This window comes from Lithobates pipiens, unplaced genomic scaffold (genome assembly GCF_037356315.1).
Source record: "Lithobates pipiens isolate NorthernLeopardFrog02 unplaced genomic scaffold, aLitPip1_a1.2 Scaffold_167, whole genome shotgun sequence".
In the NCBI taxonomy this organism is placed as follows: domain Eukaryota; kingdom Metazoa; phylum Chordata; class Amphibia; order Anura; family Ranidae; genus Lithobates; species Lithobates pipiens.
In genome coordinates, this window is record NW_027507753.1 from 1,761,773 (window position 1) to 1,783,435 (window position 21,663).

Sequence of the window (21,663 nt, forward strand, 5' to 3'; positions counted from 1 at the left end):
CCAAACATCAAAGGCTTCGTCCACCTGTCTATGCGAGACTCCCCTTGCCGGCATATGTTTGTCCCACATTCACGTTGTTTGCTTTCACCTATGTATATGTATATTACACAGCAAAGACATTGTGAAATTGTAAGTCTGATACTGTTACCGTCCTTTTCTCCGCTGTGTCTCTCTCCTGCTAGTTTCCTACTGGTTCCGGGCTCCAGAGAATTTCCTTAGGATGCCTCCGTAGTCCTTATACAAGGACTGGGGTATCAGCTGTACGGGGGAACGGGGGGGGGCCGACCGAGGTGCTGTGGAGGCTGGGAAGTTCTCTATTCGCGGGACTGCGGGATGTTGCGACACCGCATCCGAGCTACCACCCCGTGGGCTCGCACCTGGCTGGGCTGGGATCTCTCACCTCCCCGCTCCGAGCCATGTTCTGCTTCCCGTTCGTCGGCGCGGTGTGCTTAGCGCTGGCAGGCCCCTCCCCTCAGGCGGACGCTACGTCCTCTCGTCACACATCCGCCCAGCACTCCAACAGTGACGCTATGGGGGGATGAAGGTTCTGATTGACCCTCTTATATTTATGGGTTGTAAATGACAGAAATCCATCCAATTCTAATACCTTCTAATTGGTCAACCAGCCAGCCATAGAAGGGAACAAAATACTCCTTATTGTTTCCATTCATCGCATTACAAATACGTTAATTATTGTTTGTGCTCCTTCCAGGTGATGTCATCTCGGGTCATCTTCTGATGTCATGGCGACATCTTCCTCCTCATCCTCCTCCCCACAAGGTATGACTGCTGATCCTGACCATCCTTTCCAATGTTTTCCTCCATCTCACATCTCCAGAGATTGGAATTAGATGATAGGACATCTTATGTCTCCATAGTCTGGACATTTCCTGTAGACATCTGGTCAGTCCACCCATTAGAAGAGTTCAGGAGCTTTTCATCAATTCCACCATCACATTCCCGTGTCTTCAGATTTTATTTATCATTGATAGAAATGATCTTCTGAGATGGTCCAGTGATCCATAATGACTGCAGGACCCCAAATTGTATGGCTATTTGTGTAGTGCTTGGGGAATCCTTTGTCTATAACCCTAAGGAGAAAACAGCCCCGTGTCACATGACACATACTGCTGGGAGATTTGGGGGTAATCAGAGTTCTTAGTTCACACTCATCAGACACATCATTATTCAGGGGGGAGGTTTTTAAAGGCTTTATATATATTTTTCTAGTTTACTATGAAACAATCAATAACCATGATGTTTAAAATGATCATCCCTATATCTACATTAGGAGGTCTGTATATAAAATAATTACTATGAATTTGTGTCACTTGTACAGTCATCACTAATAATCCCCGTAATTTGTCTAATATGTTTACTTCCTATGATCATCAGTATCATACATTATTTTCTTGAAATGCCTCAACCAGTAAGATATGGCATTATGACCACTAGATGGAGCTGATAATCACAGGAAATAAACATATTAGACACATTATAGGGATAATTCACAAAGGTGATTAATTTTATATAAATAGCCCCCTAGGTGTTTGCACCCAATATTCATCCATCTGAGAGGTAACTTACCACTATGGAGGCAATCATATGAGATTACCACAGGGAATCCAATCCCTCCATAGGATAATGTACATATAGACATATTGGGGATCATTTCCTTTCCCTTCTATATGCTCTTTATAGCATTGCTGGCTGCCAGTACAGACTTATCTGCTGTCATGTGTCAGAAATCCTCCAATCAGGAGGAATGTTAAGGCCTCATACACATGGACGTTTTTACAGCAGCTTTTTTGAGCTTTTTTTGCTGCTTAAGAAGGCAACTCCATGTTATTCAATGGGTTCATACACACCATGGCGTTTTTGAGCTGTAACGGGCATGGTCGTTTTTAAGCTCCAAAAAAAAAAAAACAAGGACAATCGCCTTCAGAGGCTCCAGCGTTAGAGCGGTTTTGACGCTGACGCTGAAAAAAGCTCAAAAACGCTCATTAACGCTATACAAACTTTTTTTAGTGTCAACGTTTTTAAGCTGTATAAAAATGTTTATGTGAGTAATTTGAGAGTGGAAAATATCAGAGGGATGTTTTTTTTTAAACACGCCTTAGCGTTAACGCTTAAAAACATTGTTAAACGCAAGTTGACGCCAAATCAAAACACTAATAAAATTGCGCTTTTAACTCTGCTTTTTTTCCCAGGTGTTGTTACTAGCTTTACAGCCCATTTTTTAAACGTTCGTGTGTATGAGGCCTTATGGTTAATGATTGTCCTCTCTGCAGGGTCGGCTCCTGGTGTCCTGGGAAAGAGGAAACAAACCCCCGGGGATCTTATCATATATTCTCTGGAGGATCTGAAAGGAAGTGACTTCAAGAGATTTAGGAACAAATTGTCTGATTTCTCCTATGGAGATACACAGCCCATCCCCCGAGGAAGACTAGAAAATGCAGACTGGATCACCACCAAGGACACCCTGATAGACACATATGGAGAAGAAGGGGCTCTGGATGTCACCATTCATGTCTTTACACTGATCAGTCTGATGGGACCCGCAAATTACCTCAAGAAGAGGAGAAAACAACATGGTGAGCTCCCATCTATAATGACCATTTCCTACCAATTCCTGATAAAAATCTGTGTGAGGAAGAACTAGGAATGTCACCCAGGGAAAGTCAGTGACCAATCAGGAGATTTCAACTGGATGATCCCCTTCCCACTGACAGTACGCACTTATGGGGCCTCACAAGAAGGGTCTTTATTCTGGGGGCCACATATCTGGGTACCTCCCTTTATGCTGGGAGAGCGCTGCATAGAGACTAGGATCACTAAGATCCCCGGGGATTGTACTACTGATCAGAATCCGGGACTCCCGGTTCCCTGTCACATGATCGCTGTGATATCCTCTGCAATCATAGTAATCAGTGTGCAGCTCACCCCTATGTTTTCTTTCTTTTCCAAATGGAGAGAAAGACACATTGTATACATACAGGATCCATTATATAATACATTGTATACATACAGGATCCATTATATAATACATTGTATACATACAGGATATATTATATAATACATTGTATACATACAGGATCCATTATATAATACATTGTATACATACAGGATCCATTATCTAATACATTGTATACATACAGGATATATTATATAATACATTGTATACATACAGGATCCATTATATAATACATTGTATACATACAGGACACAAAATATAATACATTGTATACATACAGGGTATATTATATAATACATTGTATACATACAGGATATATTATATAATACATTGTATACATACAGGATTCATTATATAATACATTGTATACATACAGGATGTATTATATAATACATTGTATACATACAGGATCCATTATATAATACATTGTATAAATACAGGATCCATTATATAATATATTGTATACATACAGGATATTTTGTATCATGCATTGTGTTCTTTCTAATAAAGAAAAAAATAGCTAGATCAAGGTTAGATCTGGGTCAGTGCCAGATTTAGTTTTAGGGTCAGGTGTCAGGGTTGGTGTATTTTGGGTATTTTTATTTTTAACAATTTAAGGATCGAACCGCTTTCTGAGATTTGGTGTTTACAAGTTAAAAACAGTTTTTTTTGCTAGAAAATTACTTAGACATTATATTTTTTTTTCTAATACCCTAGAGAATAAAATGGCGGTCGTGCAATACTTTCTGTCACACCGTACTTTCTTACAAGCACACTTTTTTGGAAAAATACACTTTTTTTAAATAAATAAAATAAGACAACAGTAAAGTTAGATCTTTTTTTATATTGTGAAAGATAATGTTACGGCGAGTAAATTGATACCCAACATGTCACGCTTCAAAGATGCGCCCACTCGTGGAATGACGACAAACTTTTACCCTTTAAAAATCTCCATAAGTGATGTTTAATGAATTCTGCAGGTTTCATGTTTTGAGTTACAGAGGAGATCAAGGGCTAGAATTATTGATCTCAGTCTACCGATCGCGGCGATACCTCACGTGTGCTTTGAACACCGTTTTCATATGCGGGCGCTGCTCACGTATGCGTTTGCTTCTGTACCTGACCTCGGCGGGACGGAGTGCGTTTACATTTTTTCTTATTTATTTTATATATATTTTTTTTCTTTTACACTCTTCTTTTAAAAAAAATGGTGTCACTTTTATTCCTAGTACAAGGAATGTAAACATCCCTTATAATAGAAAAAAGCAGGACAGGTCCTCTTAAATATGAGATCTGGAATCAAAAAGATCTCACATCTCATATTTCCACAAAAATTATGTTCTGACGTGGCTTCCGCCCTGCAATAGATTGGAGATAGGTGGGGATCTTCCCCTCATTCAGCTCCATACCACACACGGGAGAGGACGCAATCTCCTCCGCCGCTACAACGGTTCTGGTAAGAGGCGGAGGGCACTGGAGAGCGGCGGGAGGGGGGCCCTCTCCCTCCACCGATAAAAGTGATTGTGTGGTGAATCTGCCGCAGAGACCACTTTTATCAGAAACCGGACCGCTCACTTAAGAAGAGGATACCGGGGTTATGATAGTTAGCTGTTGTCATAACAATGATATCCCTCTTCAAAGTGCCGACATATATCAGTGTGAGATGGTCAGGAAGTGGTTAAACATTTTCTAAATTAGTATGTCAGATTTTTTAGGTAAGATAAAGCAAAATGTGTGTTTTTTAGGCCGTACTACGGTACAAACCACAACTAACAGTGTTAGTTCCAGTGTTACCAAAAGAAGCCCAATTTGTCCTGAAATGAATCCGGTATAATCCTCCTGGATACACAATGTAGTTGGGATGATATGTACAGATTTACTAACACAGGTCAAAGTTGCAAAATTGTGTTCAGGCATTAACATTTGTTTCCCCCCCAGTCACTAAGGGGTTAAACAATCTTTACTGAGGGAGTTTACAGAATAAAATAAATTTGGGTATAAAATTGTGGATGAAGGAAAAGGCTACAGAGCTCAGGAACAATGTAAAAGGGAAGCGGAGTAACACTTCTCCAGGATGCCGGCAGTCAGTTACCATAACACAATGACATCACTCAGCATGCCGAGCAGAGCAATTCAATCACAGCCACTTGTCTATTATACAGAACCTCTATATTTATATCTGTATTCCTAGGAGACCCTCATGATTGTTGCTCAGGGTTCTGAGCCTTGTGCCCCATGCATCCACCTGAACCTCCATCAGAAAGAGGAGTCAAGGCTCCAGATTCTAGGTGTGTGCCTGTCAGTGCTGGGACAAGGCCATTTGGTGCTCAGGGCGTATATGGCAAACTGCGCCCCCCCCCCATTTTTTAGAAAGAATCAATGTTTCAAAACTAGAATATACTTAAAGTGGTTGTAAACCCTTACAAAGCACTTTGACCTACAGGTAAGACTAGATTAAGGATTACCTGTAGGTCCAAGAAATATCTCCTAAACCTACATGGTTTAGGAGATATTTACTTAAAGACAGTGACAGCTGTCTATGGCGCATGTGCCATAGACAGTGGCGCGCAGGCGCACTATCGGCGTTAGCAGCATGCCGCTGCTAATGGAGATATGCCGTTAGTGGCGACTGCCTGCGCATGCGCGGGAGTGATGTCATCGCTGCTCCGGCGCTGTGAGTGGCCGGAGCAGCGATACCCGGAAGAACATGGATGCTCCGGACTACAGGGGACATCGGTGACATCTCTGGCTCCTGTGTCAAGTAAGTGACACATAATGGGCTACTATACGATGCATAGTATTCCATTATGCTTTACCTTTGCAGGGAGACAAAGAGGAAGTAAACCCATCAGAGTTTACTTACACTTTAAAACAATACAAGTTCAATTAGGTTTAATGCGACACCTTGCCAACCCTGTCCATGCTGCATTACATATACTCTCACCTGTCATAAAGCTATGCCAACCTGGACATCACAATACCCCGCATGCACAGCACACTTCCACTACAAGGCAACTCTCCTCTTCCAGCCACAATCCATGCAGGAGAGGGTGCACACACTGTACACACCACACACTTCCCCATCTGTCACAGCGGAAATTAAACAGCAGTGGTGGTCAGTAACCTTGCCTCAGCCTCCTCCCCTCCCCCAATCCAGCCATTTATTAATCTGTTTCTGCTTACTTTTATAACAGTTCAGTCCGGACCATAGCACATTGTCTGTCACACTGCAATCCAGTTTCCAAATCTTCTAGCTTGGCTTCCTTCCAGCTAGAGCCAGGCAGCAGCTCCTCTAGGTCACAGCGCTGAGTCTGACACAGCTCCCTGCGCTCCTCTAAGTCCTCCCACCTCGCCTCTGGCCATGAGTGACGTCACGCCGCTGGCAGGGACTATGAGACTCCTCCATAGGGGGAGGAAACAGTGACAGTAGGAGACAGTAAACAGTGAAGCTGAGGGAAGGGGGGATGTAGGAGTGCACGCACTCGGCACACACAATTTGTATAGTGCCGCTGGGTGCTGACATAGGTGACTTGTACACACTGAAGGGCGGCGGCTATGGCAGAACTTCACCTGCAGGCTGCGCCCCCCCTCCTTTGGCAAATGGTACCGCCCAGGGCACGTGACCCTTCCGCCCCTGCCTTGTACTGGCCCTGGTGCCTGTAATCCCTGCATAGGGAATTGGGGGCTTTTCTGGTCCCCCACCATGGTCACATGTCACTGCAATATGCTGAGATGTTACCAGGCAAAGACTCTCCCCATCACCTGGAGGAGGAGAGACTCCAATCTACAGAGGGTTGGTGGGATGATGGTGTCTGGGAGGATCTGCTACACTAATAACTCTCTTAGTTATTATTTTCTACATTTCAGAGGTTTGTCAGGACTAATCACTTCCCTAATCTTATTTCCAGCCAAACTGAAGAAGACGACACATAGCAAAACATTATCAGGTTAGTAGGACATCCACTTTTCATATGAAATCTCTTCTGGATGAACATTTTGTTATTATTGTAGTCCAGATCAGTGGTGGGACTGCCAGGTCACAAAGATTGCACTTAAGATCGGGCCCTGGCATTCTGCCATTGTAGGGGCCCCAAGATGTCAGGAAGGGGGCCCACTGCAGAACATGGACTCAGTTCACACTGCTGTGATCCCAAAGTTGTGCAACTTGCTTGCAATTTCCTTGTGACTTGTTTGCAATTTTGTGATTTGACATTGTAGTCTATGCCACTCAAATCACACCAACGCCATAGAAAAGGATTGTCTTTTTCTTTGTTGCTGTGACTTTAGTCACATTTATTAGGACAGCACCCAATGAAATGAATGGGTTTTGACTTGTCATGCGGCTTTGTGTGGAAAGTCACATAATAAGTCGCAGCATTCTGAACCATGGCTTATAAAGGGCCCCACAACAGGAGCAAGCAGAAAGGGCCCCTGCCTTAGGGTTGCCACCTCATCTCTTTAAACCCAAACATATATGAATTACACAAGTTCTGAGACTGATTTAGTGCAGGTAAGGCTCCCAGTGAGTTTAATTACCACCTTAATCAACCACAGAACCGGTGTAATCACTATGTGTTCGGGTTTAAAGGGATAAGGTGGCAACTCTTTCCTGTTTCAGAGAGAAGAGTCCCAATCTTGTAGGGAGGGGCCGGGGACCAGAGGAAAGGGCCTGAGACTGATGAAAAGGGCCCCAGCAGTCAGGGGGTACCCTTCATGGTTTCTTGCCCTGGAGCCCTGTAGGTTCTATTCATGCCTCTGGTCTGGATGGTGTGTCCATAGTTTGGATGCTCCCACATTCCTCCTGTATTTCATGGGATATCTTCTTTTAGGGTTCCATTCTTCGGGTTTATGGTTAGAATACAATATTCCCAACTCTGTGTTATAAATACTATTTCATGTGTGTATGAGGAATAAAATATTCTCTTTTCTCTCCTAAAGACATCAGTAAAGAATACAGAGAGAAAGAGAAGTTCCAGAGGATTAAAGAATATAATTCCCGTATGGGGGAGACTGTTCATCTACAGGAAAGATTCACCAATTTATTGATGATAAAGGGACCCCAGAATAAAGAGGGGAAAGAAGAAGAAATAAGGAGTTCAGGCAGAAGACATCTACAGATCATGGAGAAAAGATCCCCAACCACAATCCAGGCCCTCTTTGACCCTGATAAATGTGGGTTCATCCCTAAGATTGTGGTGTTACAAGGACCTGCTGGGATTGGAAAAACAATGACCTCCAAGAAGATCATGCTGGACTGGGCCTCTGGGGATCTCTACAGAGACAAGTTTGATTTTGTGTTTTATCTGAGCTGTAGAGAAATCAACACCATCCCTGAAAACATAAGTCTTGTGGGACTTTTATCCAGAACCTGCAGACTGAGTTCAGATGACCTGGTGTCTATTCTGAAGGATCCTGGAAGTCAGAGAAAACTTCTCACCATAGTTGATGGGTTTGATGAACTGAGGTGGACTCTGGAGGAGAAATCTGAGGGTTGTCCTGACATTTCTATGGAAACCCACAAAGAAATAATTCTCCAAAGCTTGCTCAGGAGACATGTTCTCCCAGAATCTTCTCTGATCATCACCACAAGGTCACTGGCCATGAAGAAACTTAACACATTCATCGATGATTCTCGCAATGTGGAAATCCAGGGATTTACAAGGGACGATCGAGAGGAATATGTCCATAAATTCTATGGAAATAAAGAAGATGCAGACAAGGTTCTCAGAATAATAAAAGACAATGACGTTGTGTACACCATGTGTGCCGTCCCCATCACATGCTGGATTGTCTGCACTGTAATGACACAAGAAATAAGAAAAGATTTGGATGTAATTCAGTGTAAGACAACGACTTCAATTTATCTTCTCTTCCTGGAGGTTTTACTAACCCATCACAGCAAGAAGGAGCAGTCTGTACACCGGAAACAAACCTGTCTGAAGAAGCTGTGTGCTCTGGCCAATCAGGGAGTTCTGAACCAACAAATCTTATTTGAGAAGAAAGATCTAGAAAGACATGGACTTTCTCTGGATGAGGTGGAGTCTGTATTTCTGAATGAGAACATCTTTCGTTGGGACGTCCGTCACCAGACCTGCTACAGCTTCATCCACCTGAGTGTACAGGAGTTCCTTGCTGCTCTCTATTATGGGATGGATGATGGGTCTGGGTCTATGGAAGGTACTTTCCTCCCGGAGATCTGTGAAGGGGAATCATTCGATGAATTCAGTCCATATTACTCATTTTACTCACATTTATCATTATCTGTACAATTCCTGTTTGGTCTCTTAAATGAAAATCAGGTGAAGACATTCTCAGAGGTCACAGGAATCTCCATCTCACTCCGAGCCAAACCTGCAATCATAGAATGGGCCATGAAGGACATCAATCAGAATTTCTATACTCAGATCATCTCCTGTCTGTATGAGACTCAGGATGAGGACTTCATTAGGAGAGTCATGTCGGGTTGTACAAATTTGAAGCTGCGCGGCTCAGATACTGATCACTTGTGGATGGACAGGAATTATTCCAAGCAGCTGATCTATTGCTTGAAGACTTTGAAGAGAGAAAGTTTTCAGTCTTTATATTTTTATTATCTCACTGTGGGTCCAGAGTGCCAGAAACTTCTATCTCCATTCCTACACAGGAGTAAGAAGGTCAAGTAAGTGAGTGTGAGGATATCCTAACTGAATTCAGAGAATGGGCAGGAACCTGCATACAGTATAACGGTGATTATCAGACATGTTCTCCATCTACCACACTTGTTAGAAGTCCTGGGAACTCACACTTTCCTCAGCCCTAAGCCCTGCTTCACACTACAGCAATTTTCCAGCGACATTCTGATGACATGTAAAGTCGCAGGTCAGGTGAAAACACAAAGATTTTATTGGGCGTTGTCTTAATTGCTGTGATTTGAGTCACTGCAACAAAAGAGAATACTTCCTGCACTACTTTTGTGTGATTCTTGTGCTGCACGACTCCCATAGACTTCAATGTAAAATCACCAGAAAGTCGCACATTTGTCTGAATCTTTAAGACTTTGCTGCGACTTCTGAGGCTTCTTTACCCCCCACCTCTCCTCCCTGGCCATCCTTGCTGCCTAAAATCTTCCTCCAATCACATCCCAGTCACACCTGAGTGTAGCGGAAACGCACATTCCCACTTCCATTATTTGTGTATTTTTCATGTGTAATCACACATTGTGTATAGGGAGCCCATTCACTGGAATGTTCTGCCCGACATGCAACAAACACCCCAAAGTAGCTCAAGAATCTTCTCAGTCATGGAGCGTCATGCATCTTGGCAGCAAAACATGCGTCTGATAACTGTGATTGGGGTGTCATTAACAATCAGCCGACATTCATATCTGCGTGTTTCCGAATACGAGGCGACCCACACAGACAATGTGCGATTTTTCATATGTCTACAAAATACACAGCAACGCACACCACGCATGCGCAGATGTAAATTAATGGTAACACAAAAGCAATGCTCCTTGCTGTGCGTTTTTGAAACATACAGCAAAGCGCATGTATTCTTGCGTCTGCCATGCATTCCGAAATGTACAGAAGCAAATGAATAATAACACAAGTGTGACGCACATTGTTGCACATTTATGAAACGCACAGCAAAGCATGGATTTTCTTGCAGGTTGCTGTGCAGTTGGAAATGTACAGATGTGAATGAATGGAAACGTATTTACAACTGACAGCAACCCGCAAGAAAACGCATGCTTTTCTGCGTGTTTTGTGTGGCAATGCACATCACACTTGTGTTACCATTCATCTGCATCTTCATGTTTCTGAACGCACGCCAACCCGTATGAAAACGCATGCTTTGCTGTGCATTTTGAAAATGTGTGACAACACACGCTGCACTTGTGATACCATTCGTTAGCATCTGAACGTTTCTGAATGCCCGGCAACCTGCAGGAAAACGCATGCCTTGCCACACATTTTGGAAACATGCATCGCGCTCGCCTTGCCATGTTTGTAGTACAAGCGTGACGCACGGTCGCAGCGCATTTCTGAAACATGCGGCAAAGCACACAATTTCTGGCGGTTGATGTGCATTAAGAATCATGCAGATGTAAATGCAGCCTGATTGTTAATGACGCCCCAATCGCGGTTATCAGATGCATGTTTTGTCATGTGATAAACACGCTATAAACACGGATCATCAAAGTCACATAGGAATGCTTCTCAGTAAGGTCACTTTGAAGTCGCACCTGGTCGCCGGGAAGTTGTAGAGCAAAGTCAAGCTGGAAGTGGCTGCGACTTTCATGTTGTGCTGTGTGAACCAGAGCTAAATGGTGGTTCCCACATATCACCTTCTACACAACTTCTGGGAACAATCACATCATTTACATCACATTAACCCTTTCCCTGCCCCCAATTATACCATTTATTACACAGAACATTTGGAGGGAAAGCTTTGTGTTCAGAGATGTGGGGGAGGGAAATAATGTCAGGGGTGTGACATCATCATCCCAACATTGGAGGGGCCAATTGTCTGCAGAAGTGGGCGGAGATGGGAATGTCTGGACTGCATTTTATATCTGGAACCAAAGTGGTGTTCCAGGATTTCCCAGAAGCTGAATGGAGACCCCTGTGTAGGAAGGCCGGAGACCCCGTATACATATCAGGGGCCTCCTTTAAGTTTTGTCTGGAGTGTGACTTCAAAGACCACTCATAGCCACCAATGAGAAGTCCTCATCAGGTCCAGTATGAGGCTGTAGAGCCGGAGGGAAGGCAGCCATGTGGAAGGGAAATGTTGGGGTTACATTGTTATTCTTGGGGTCAGAGGTCATACATTCTTGGTGATAATTATTATCTCATTATTGGATTTTAGATTTGTGGATTGTACTATTTCCAGTAAAGATTGTCCGGGAGAGGACAAAGCAGAAGAAGAAGATTCCTCCTCTTCAGGATATGGATGGATGTCGGATTCTCTTTCCTTTCTGATGAACCCGGAGAGTAAAATTCAGGAATTACGGTAAGAGAAATGTGTGATGTGCCGTGATGGGGAAATGTGACGTCTTGTGATTGTTCCCGTCTCTCAGTGTCTCCTTCTATCTCTGGGTGTCCTCCATCCTCACCCATGTAGAATCTTCCATCACCTGTCCTCTTCTCATGTCTTCTCCTCTCTCTGAGGGAATCTTTCTCTTTGTAATCTCATCCATGGGATTTGGGGTTCCCCTTATAGTAGAACAGTGACCAGGCTCTGTACATATGGAATGACCCTCCATATTCCTAACAAGCAGGAAATAGGATGGAATAGACCCCCTTAGGACTCCCTCACACGTCTGATGATTATGTAGAAGGAAGCAATGCTCAGTAACACTTCTATGACATTTATCATGTGTCTTCATTGTGTTTATCAAGCTCTGAAAACACTATAAGAATGCTGGAGAAATGTGCGGGGGAGGGGTTGTTCTTCTAGTGGGAGGAGCCTAAAGGGGAAGTGATGTAGAGGAAATGATCTCCTCTGATATGTGGATTTCGGATATATTACAATAATTCTATAGAATGAAAACCAGCCGCCATGTCATCATACTCACTATCGCTCTCCTGCCCCCTGGAGGACAGATTTCCCAGTCTGAGGATAATACCCGCTTGGTGACTTGTTACCACATCTGTTTTATTTGTATGTGTCACAATAGCTGGGATACTCGGGTCATTAATAGTTTATTAATAATAACATGTAATATATCCTCACATAGAATCACAATATATCCATGTAAGAATGCACAGAGCGCCCGGCGACCCTCCTCTCCTTCATAACAGTATAGCAGCGGCTCTCCTAGTGTATCTGACAGGCGTGATGACGTCTCCACCTTACACGTTACGCCCTAGCCGGGGCTTCATCATGTATATTTGTGTTGTTTGTTTAAAATATGTAAATATCAACCCTTTAAGATTTAGGGAGTCTCACTTCTAGTGCTGCACAGATATCTTTATATCTATCCTGTAAGGGAGGTGTCACTGCACATCACTAATCATAAGTGGCCAACCACAAAGTAGGTTTTTTGCATGTACATAGTATGCTAAAGTTTGGGTAGTCTCACTCATCATGCTGCAATATTGGGCACTTTGACAATATCTTACTTATATTGTTTTTTCTAACATTGTAATATTCCTGTATAATTGTGCTGAAACACGTGTGGATTGTTTAAACATTTGAAATGTAAATCCTATTTTTAGGTTTAGGGAGTCTCACTTGTGGTGCTGCACAGTTGTCTTTCTATGTATTTGGTGTTGGATTTTGTGGATGAATCCTTCTGTGTTCAGCTGATTAGTATATATAATTGGAAGAGGTTTTTGGCTGTGCAGTGACACATTTCCTGCCTGGCACTGTCAGTATTGCCGGCTGGTTGGTGATTTTGCCGGCACACAGAAGCTATTGGAGTTACCACACGGCTGTTCTGTACAACCAGAAGTGACCGGAGCTGCTCTGTCCTACTTCTCTATTATTTCCCAGTGCATTCTGGGATACCGGAGCCTCTGCTGTCTGTCCTCTAATGCTCAGAGATTATTGGACATCACCATGAAATGAATGGAGGCGACTGACAAGCGTGGATATCTCATGACAGCGACATGCGGCTTCATTTATAACACGACACAACGCTACCGCTCCTGTGTGACCAGCACTGTGTGCCGCCATTGTAATATTCATGGCAGGCATGGAAGGCGGTTATCAGGCTTTAGAAATGCTGAATAAATGTCACATAATCACATGGTACTGACACACGTGTGACCGAGACCTCACTGACCTCTGTAGCTACAGACACCACGGATCAATTCATCCTCAATTTTCACACAATGTCCAGTGAGGTCCCTCCGGTGGGTTTCAGGAATCTGCTCCCCCTCCCCTCCCCCTCCTCTGAGTCATTCAGTTATGAAGGGAAATTACAGCTTGAGCTACTGAGCTCTGTAAATAACATGGATTGTACAGTGATCCAAGAAGGACATTCAGGTAAACATGTGGAAAAGAGATTTCAGCTCCACCTGCTGGCTGAAAATGAAAATGCTAATTATATATATCCAATATTTCATATTTACAAATCTATGAATGGAATGTTGTGTCCTGACCATAATAAAGACAGAAAACATGATCCATTCCTCTGAAGACAAAGACCTCAGACAGTTCTCACTTCTGTACAAAAGGCCGTCCCATAACCAATACAACTCATACTCCAGAAATATCATCTGTGTGACATTGGGGGATGTTTAACTCAGTGGCTGATGCTTTTCAGTAAGTTCACAGCGAACAGGAACTTTCGTTTAAGGGCATGGTAGCCCACTTTTATTAAAAAGGAACAACATAAAGTTCACACATGCGCTTGGTTGCCCACACAGGGGTTCTTCTGCTAAAAAAAAATACATGAAAAATGCCAAGCCACCTGGCTCTCTTCAGCAGCAGTGCCGCCCAGGCTTTACAATTCAGCCCTCTTGGCCATATAACAGGGTTACCACACAACTACTGTACCTCTTCAGCTTCCTTGCTGCTCAGGCCTTCCCCTTCAGGCTCTCATTTGTCTCCGATGCACACAGCTTTAACACACACAGTGTCTATCTAGCAAGCAGCCCCTCACTGCTCTGATCCTCTGACTTGGGTCTCTGGCTTTCTCTAGTGCACTCTCTGCACTCTCTGCACTCTCTGGACTCTCTGGACTCTCTGGACTCCTGGAGACCTCCTGTCTCTCTGGGTGGAGCCCAGAACCCTGATCCTAACTTTGCTATAAGCCCAGGACCCACCTGCTCAATCAACCAGCCAGACTCCTGGCTGTTCCAAAAACCCGGTCCCAGGATTGGAGATTCCATCCCACCCATAACGCTATGGAATCTCCGGGCTCCAGGTCCCCAAGTGGATTTTACAAACTTTGGAGGAAACTGATAAAACAGATTCCTCCACATTAAATACCCCTGGAGCCCCTCAACCTGCCTATTTGAGAACCCTGGGCGACAATTACTAGGACAGGGAACTGTACTGTCACATCTGTCATTGTCTCCCTTCTGCAGGATAGGAGTTATAAATCCTGGAAAGTTACCCCTCCCCCATCACTAGAAGAAATGATGAACATCCCCAACTCCCATCCCCTTTATGAGTCCTTATCTGCCATAAAAGTCCCACATCTTCCTCTGCCAATGTCTCCCCCTGCTGTGTCTGAGCCAATGAGAAGGGAGAGAGCCAAGAGAGCCTCTGCTCTTGTGTACATTGCTGGATGGGGATCAGGCTCAGGTAAGTATTGGGGGAAATACATTAACCGGTTCCTGACCAGCCACCACAGTTGTACTGAGGCAGGTTGGCTCTCCTGCGTGAATCGCCATCATCGTATGTCGGTCACGTGTGTGGGTATGGGGGTACGCGCCCCCCTACACCGTCCCCACAACGATTTGATAGATTTCAGAACTGATCAGTCTACAGGCCCAGGTCAATGATTTCTGGGCTGGACCTGCTGATCGGTTCTGGTGAATGGCAGACTGTCCTCTACATGTGTAATGTAAACACAGGCAGAGGAAGTGATGTCATCTCCCCTCGTGGAGCCCTTTTAGTTTCCAGCAAGTGAGAAGACATCTACTGTGAGTACACCAACACTACACTGACACCAGGACATGTAGGTACACATTTAACCCCTTGATCACCCCCCGTTAACCCTTTCACTCCCTGTCACAGTGTCACCAAGTGCATTTTTCAGATTTTTCACTAGTCACTGTATTGGTGTCCCTAATCAGTGTTAGGACAGTTAGTGGTAGGCCCAGGTAGGTTTAGGGTACTCCCCATTAACCCCCTAATAAAGGTTTAACCCTCTGATCACCTCCCCCCAAGTTAACCCTTTCACTCCCTATCACAGTGTCACTAGTATAATGTACAGATCTCTTGTCGGGTGACATCAGTTTTAGTGTCAGTTAGGGTCAGTGTCAATCCCAGACATCATCAGATTAGTGCCAGGTACACTAACACACACTCACACTATATAGCTCCATTACTAGTATAGTATCTGAACAGATCAATATCTTTCATCTGATCAGAGCTATATTAGCGTTCCCAATAGTATAGTGTTCCTAAAAATGTGGCGTTATTAGAATCAGCCCAGATACCTGCCAGCACCTGCATTTAGCCCTCTGCCCAGTCCACCCAAGTGCAGTATCAATAGATCACTGTCACTTACAAAACACAGCACACAAAACTGCAGCTTTAGCAGAGTCACGCCTGATCCCTGCTAGCACTAACAGTTCATTTTTTGTAGCGATTGAAGCAGTCGCTGACAACCAGGTGCTCTTTTACCTGTGAGTCACACTAGCTGTACCTATAAATGTACAGCATTGAAGAGACCTCACTGTCAGATTCAGGCTCAGTATACAAACTGGTAGAGATCACCCTGACAGATAGCTCTGATGATGGGGTACTGGTCCCTGCTAAGGTCAGGTGTACCTGACTGGTGCGGTGGCTAGCACAAGAAGTGCCCCGCAGCCACCAAGAATTCAAAGAAAGGCCTGTAGAGCCCAGAGTGCCCTTCCTGATGTGTTTGCTAATCCTGATTAGCAGCCCATCACTTCTGCAGCTCCCGTACCTCCGCCATTCATTGGCCAGCCCAGAATTCAGGTGGAAACAGCAGATTTTAGTACCTTTTGACTTGGGATTAGCCGAACACCCCCCCAGTTCGGTTCTCACCAGAACTTGCGAACACACAAAAAGTTTGTGTGAACATGCAAACACCATTGGGACATGAATGTGAAAAATAAAAACTGTTAATTTTAAAGGCTTATATGTAAGTTATTGCCATACAAAGTGTTTGGAGACCCGGGTCCTGCCCGAGGGGACATGTATCAATGCAAAAACATTTTTAAAATGGCCATTTTTTCAGGAGTAGTGATTTTACCCGCTTGCCGACCAGTGCACGACGATATACGTTGGCACAATGGCACGGCAGTGCCAATGGGCATACAGGTACATCCCCTTTAAGATGCGGCATTGTGGGTGTGTGCACATCTGCCACGTGCTCTGTGCCCGCGGGACCCCTGGACTCGATGTTCAATGGTGTCCAGTGATTGTGTCATGCACCAGAAGAACGGGGATATGTAAACAAGGCATTTCCCCATTTTGCCTAGTGACAAGACAGAGATCTACTTTTCCCTGTCATTGGGAGCAGTGATCGCTGTCTTGTCCTAGATAGCCCATCCCCCATAGTTAGAATCACTCCCTAGGACACACTTAACCCCTTGATCGCCCCCTAGTGTTTAACCTCTTCACTGCCAGTGTCATTTATACAGTAATCAGTGCATTTTTATACCACTGATTGTTGTATAAATGACAATGGTGCCAAAATAGTGTCAAAAGTGTCCGATGTGTCCGCCATAATGTTACAGTTATGATAAAAATTTGCTGTCATTACTAATAAAATAATAATAAAAATGTCTTAAATCTATCCCCTATTTTATTTCCATGGTTTTTATTGAAGAATTACTGATTACAGAAGAATTCCATTTACAATCTTAATAGAATAATTAGTACAACAATTATAACAATGAACAGTATGAGGTGGTCTTAATTGTCGGGGGTAATCTACTTTCAAGATTTTTTTTTTTGCTCCAACATATATTCTGCTGTTTTAGGAATTACCAGGATCTATCCCATGGTCACAGGGATAAGGGCACCCCCCAGACACCCCTTTTGGGGGCACACTGTGTCTTCAGGGGGCACACTCCTCCCTCTATTTTACTTATATAGTCTCATCTACCAAGTACATACTGAAAATGGAGCCAGGGTCACTGGATCTTGAAAGTACCGACACAACAAGGTGAAGTATGAATAAGGAAAAGAATAGACAAGATAACAACAAAAAATAAAATGAAGATGAAAAGTAGCGTCCGCTCAGTGAAGACTATTTCTGAACAGGTCTCCCCTGGGCTTTGGAGAAATTCTTCCAAGAAGACCAATTGGACTGATATGCTTGGTATGTCCCCTCTCTGCAAGCTATTATATTTTCATATTCAGCAATCATCTTCACTTTAATTGAAACCTCAATCAGTTTAGGAATTTCGCTGGACTTCCATTTGCTTAGGATAGGATAATAGGATAATAGGATATGTGTAAATATGGATCTAATGGAGCAGGGATGATCCGCTGTGTTTAAACTCAGAATGGCTTGTTCCACATTAGGTTTAACACTTACTTTGTCACTTTTGAAATCAGGTTAAAGAGGAGCTGCACCTTTAAGAAAAATATTAAAAGCCAGCAGCTACAAATACTGCATCTGCTGACTTTTAATAAATTGACACTTACCTGTCCCAGGGTCCAGCGATGTCGGCGGCAGATGATGAGCAATTGCTCGTCTCTCTGCTGCCCCCACAGCCATCCTCTGTCAGGGAATCGGGAAGAGAAGCATTGCGGCTTCACTGCCCTGTTCCCTACTGTGCATGTACGAGTCGTGCTGTGCATCTCCACTGGTCCCCGCTGTGTCCTGGGAACTGTTTGTTTCCCAGAACACAATGGAGGGTGGGTGGGGCATCTGCGGCTAGCTTGTCCCGGAAGTGGGTGTAGATACCTGGATTATCCAGGTATCTGCACCCCCTCCCCCCTGAAAGGTGCCGATTGTGGCACCGGAGGGGGGGAGGGATCAGATGAGTGGAACTTCCACTTCAGCGTGGAGGTCCGCTTTAAATACATCCAACCAAAATTTATGGAGCAGATTGGAATTGTCCTTTGAGAATTTGGCCACAATGTATGGAGTAAAGTACCATCTCAGCATAAGTTTCTGATTTAATTCTTCATAGTTTGAGCATCTAGAGTACTTATAGTTGCATTTAATGGCTTTACCCCATTGAGCTTCCGAGAAAGTCTTTCCCAGCTCTGTTTCCCACTTTAGTATTGGATTATATTACTGAAAGACATCTTTAGAATGAAGAGAATTATATATTAATGTTATACCTTTAGCTTTGGTGTTGCAGGACTGAAGGAATTTCCATATTTTTCTATGATGGGGATATGTGTCACTTTTATGCTTTGAACCAAAGAAGCGATCTGTGTGTAGGTAAAGATTTCTGTGTTTGGGATTCAGAATTTTTGCTGAATGTATGTGAAAGGCCTTATTTTATCCCCTGTGGTGAGATCTGCTATATTACTTATTTTGTTCTCAAGCCATTTATTCAATGCTATGTTAGGGATTAACCATTTGATGGATTCCAGAGGAATGGGGACTTTGACTATTGGGTAATGTGCTGAACCTTCTAAGCTGATCTCAGGCCATGCCCTACACGCTGCTTGAATTGTGGGGTGGTCTGTGGTTTGGTTAGCTGTAGGTATGACAGAGGCCATGAGAAATGAAAGGGGTGAAAGTGATTGAAATCTAGTAAGTTCTAGTTGGCACCATGGTTTGACGACTGGTTTAACAAACCAATTTTTAATCTGGTCGATAACTAGTGCTGTGAAATAATCCTTCAGTATTGGCAGGCCCATACCCCCTGCATTTTTATGTGTATTTTGTATGAAAGGAGAGCACCTCGCCCTGCTCCCCCCCACAAAACTCAACAGTTGTTTTTGTATTGTTGTAAAGAAATTAGCAGGTATTTGAATTGGCAGTGCTCTAAAGATATAAAGTCTTTTTGGCAGTATTAGCATTTTATATGCTGCTAACCGTCCGGACCAGGATAGGTAAAACTTTTTGAATTCTTGAGAGTTCTTTCTGGCATTTGTCAATGAGTGGTACATAGTTTTCTTGGTATAATTTAGAGAGTGGACATGTGAGTTTGATACCCAAATAGGTAATGGACGGTGTGGTCCATGGATATGGGAGAATCTCTTGTAAATTATTTTCTACTCTTTTGTTTATTCTTATGCCTTGTATGTTTGATCTCATTGTGTTTACTTTGTAAAAGGATATTCTGCCAAATTGTTGGAGAATACTGTGGGCTGCAGGTAGAGATTTGATTGGGTTAGAGAGTGATAATATTACATCGTCAGCAAATAATGTCATTTTTATGCTGGTACGATTGTGATGCTATGCCTTGTACGGAGTGGTCAGATCTGATTTTCTCTGCCAAGGGTTCCATTATTACTGCAAAAATTAATGGGGACATGGGGCAACCCTGCCTCGTTCTGTTCGTGATTTGAAATTATTTGGAGAACATTCCCTCCGTATACACATATGCTGACGGGGAGGAATATAGAGCCAGTGTTGCATCTTGTATCAGGCTGGAGAAGCCAAACTTCCCCAATACCCCTCTAAGGTACCCCCAGTGTACTCTATCGAAGGCCTTTTCTGCATCCAACATGAGGAGTAGAGAAGGCCTTCTTTCTTTTTCCGCTATATGTAGAAGATTAAGCATTCTCCTAGTAGCGTCTGTCGTTTGTCAGCCCGACACGAAACCCACTTGATCATAATTAATTAATTGGGGCAGTACATTTGTCAATCTGTGTGCTAATAGCTTGGCGTATAACTTCACATCTGCATTTAACAATGTGATGGGCCTGAAGTTTTGTGGCATGTTAGGTTCCTTACCTGGTTTGGGCAGTGTAATAATTGTGGCCGTGAGCATTTCTGAGGGAAAACCAGCTACAGCCGTGGCAGTGTCAAATACCATTTGTAGGTATGGTGATAAGATGTTACTAAATAACTGATAATATTCTGAAGAGTAACCGTCTGGGTCTGGTGACTTATTATGTGGAAGGGTCTTTATCATTTGTTCTATTTCTTGGGTCGTTGTTGGTTCAATTTATCTAAGTCTGCTTGGGATACAGTAGGTAGATTCACTGATGTCAGGAAGTCCGCAATTATATCGTCATTGGGTTGGGGATTGTCTTGGTCATTTTTAAGATTATACAATGCTTCGTAATAATCACTAAAGGCATTCACAATTTCTTTTGGGTTTGTGACTTTTCTTTTAATTTTAGGGTTCCAAATATAAGATATTTTCTGTGTGGGTATTTAGTTGGTTTGCTAATGTTTTCCCAGCTTTATTTCCACATCTGTAAGTACGAGCTTTTAAAGAGCAAAGCTGGTGGTTATGTTGGGCTATCAGGTGCGTTCTCAACTCTTGCCTAGTGATGAATAGTGCATCTCTAAGTTTTAGGGAGGGGTTTTGCTTATTAATAGTTTCTAAGTGTTTTATCTTAGTCAGTAGCTCGTCCAGTTTTTGTGATGGTTGTTTTTTAAATTTAGCGCTCATCTGAATGAGCAAACCTATAATATACACTTTATGTGCATTCCACAGTGTGAAGGGATCGCCAACCGAGGGAGCGTTAATGGCAAAAAACTCCGTAAGTGCTGAGCGTATAGCTTCTAAATTTGCAGGTTGCGATAATATGTAAATATTATTATGCCATCTGTTTTCTCTGGTTTCGGCTCGGTGATCCCCCACGCCAATGGAAATTGATGCATGGTCAGACCACGTAATACAATGTATTTCTGATCGTTCAATTTTTTGCAACATAAATTTGTCTACCAAGAACAGATCTATGCAAGAATATGAATTATGAGCATTTGAAAAAAAAGAAAAGTCTTTCTCTGATGCGTGCTGGCATCTCCATACATCGTAAAAACCCAACAAAGAGATGAAACGGTCCAAAGAAACTCTTCTATGTCGGGATTTAGATCAGTCAGAAATGTCCATCTCTCTCTGTCGGGAACAGTATTACAATCTCTGCATAGGATAGTAGATCCTTGTCTCATTGAAGATACTTTCTTCCATATT

The 21,663-nt window shown here is 43.3% G+C and overlaps 2 protein-coding genes across 14 annotated transcripts in view; one reads left to right on the forward strand and one right to left on the reverse strand.

Moving 5' to 3' along the window:
* The window catches only part of LOC143986539 (NACHT, LRR and PYD domains-containing protein 3-like), a 535,368-nt gene that overhangs the window by 141,122 nt on the left and 372,583 nt on the right, over nucleotides 1–21,663 (reverse strand). The gene's annotated exons all lie outside the window — the stretch shown is intronic.
* The window catches only part of LOC143986537 (NACHT, LRR and PYD domains-containing protein 3-like), a 177,532-nt gene that overhangs the window by 118,010 nt on the left and 37,859 nt on the right, over nucleotides 1–21,663 (forward strand). For 11 of the 13 annotated variants that reach the window (XM_077484900.1, XM_077484905.1, XM_077484904.1 and 8 more), the window contains 5 exons: nucleotides 713–780; nucleotides 2,292–2,594; nucleotides 6,883–6,921; nucleotides 7,913–9,632; nucleotides 11,822–11,965. In XM_077484900.1, the coding sequence (XP_077341026.1) occupies nucleotides 744–780; nucleotides 2,292–2,594; nucleotides 6,883–6,921; nucleotides 7,913–9,632; nucleotides 11,822–11,965 (2,243 nt within the window). In that variant the 5' untranslated portion in view covers nucleotides 713–743. Of the gene's footprint in view, nucleotides 1–712; nucleotides 781–2,291; nucleotides 2,595–6,882; nucleotides 6,922–7,912; nucleotides 9,633–11,821; nucleotides 11,966–21,183; nucleotides 21,296–21,663 lie in introns of those variants that run through there. The other 2 variants (XM_077484910.1, XM_077484909.1) reach the window with 2 other exon arrangements.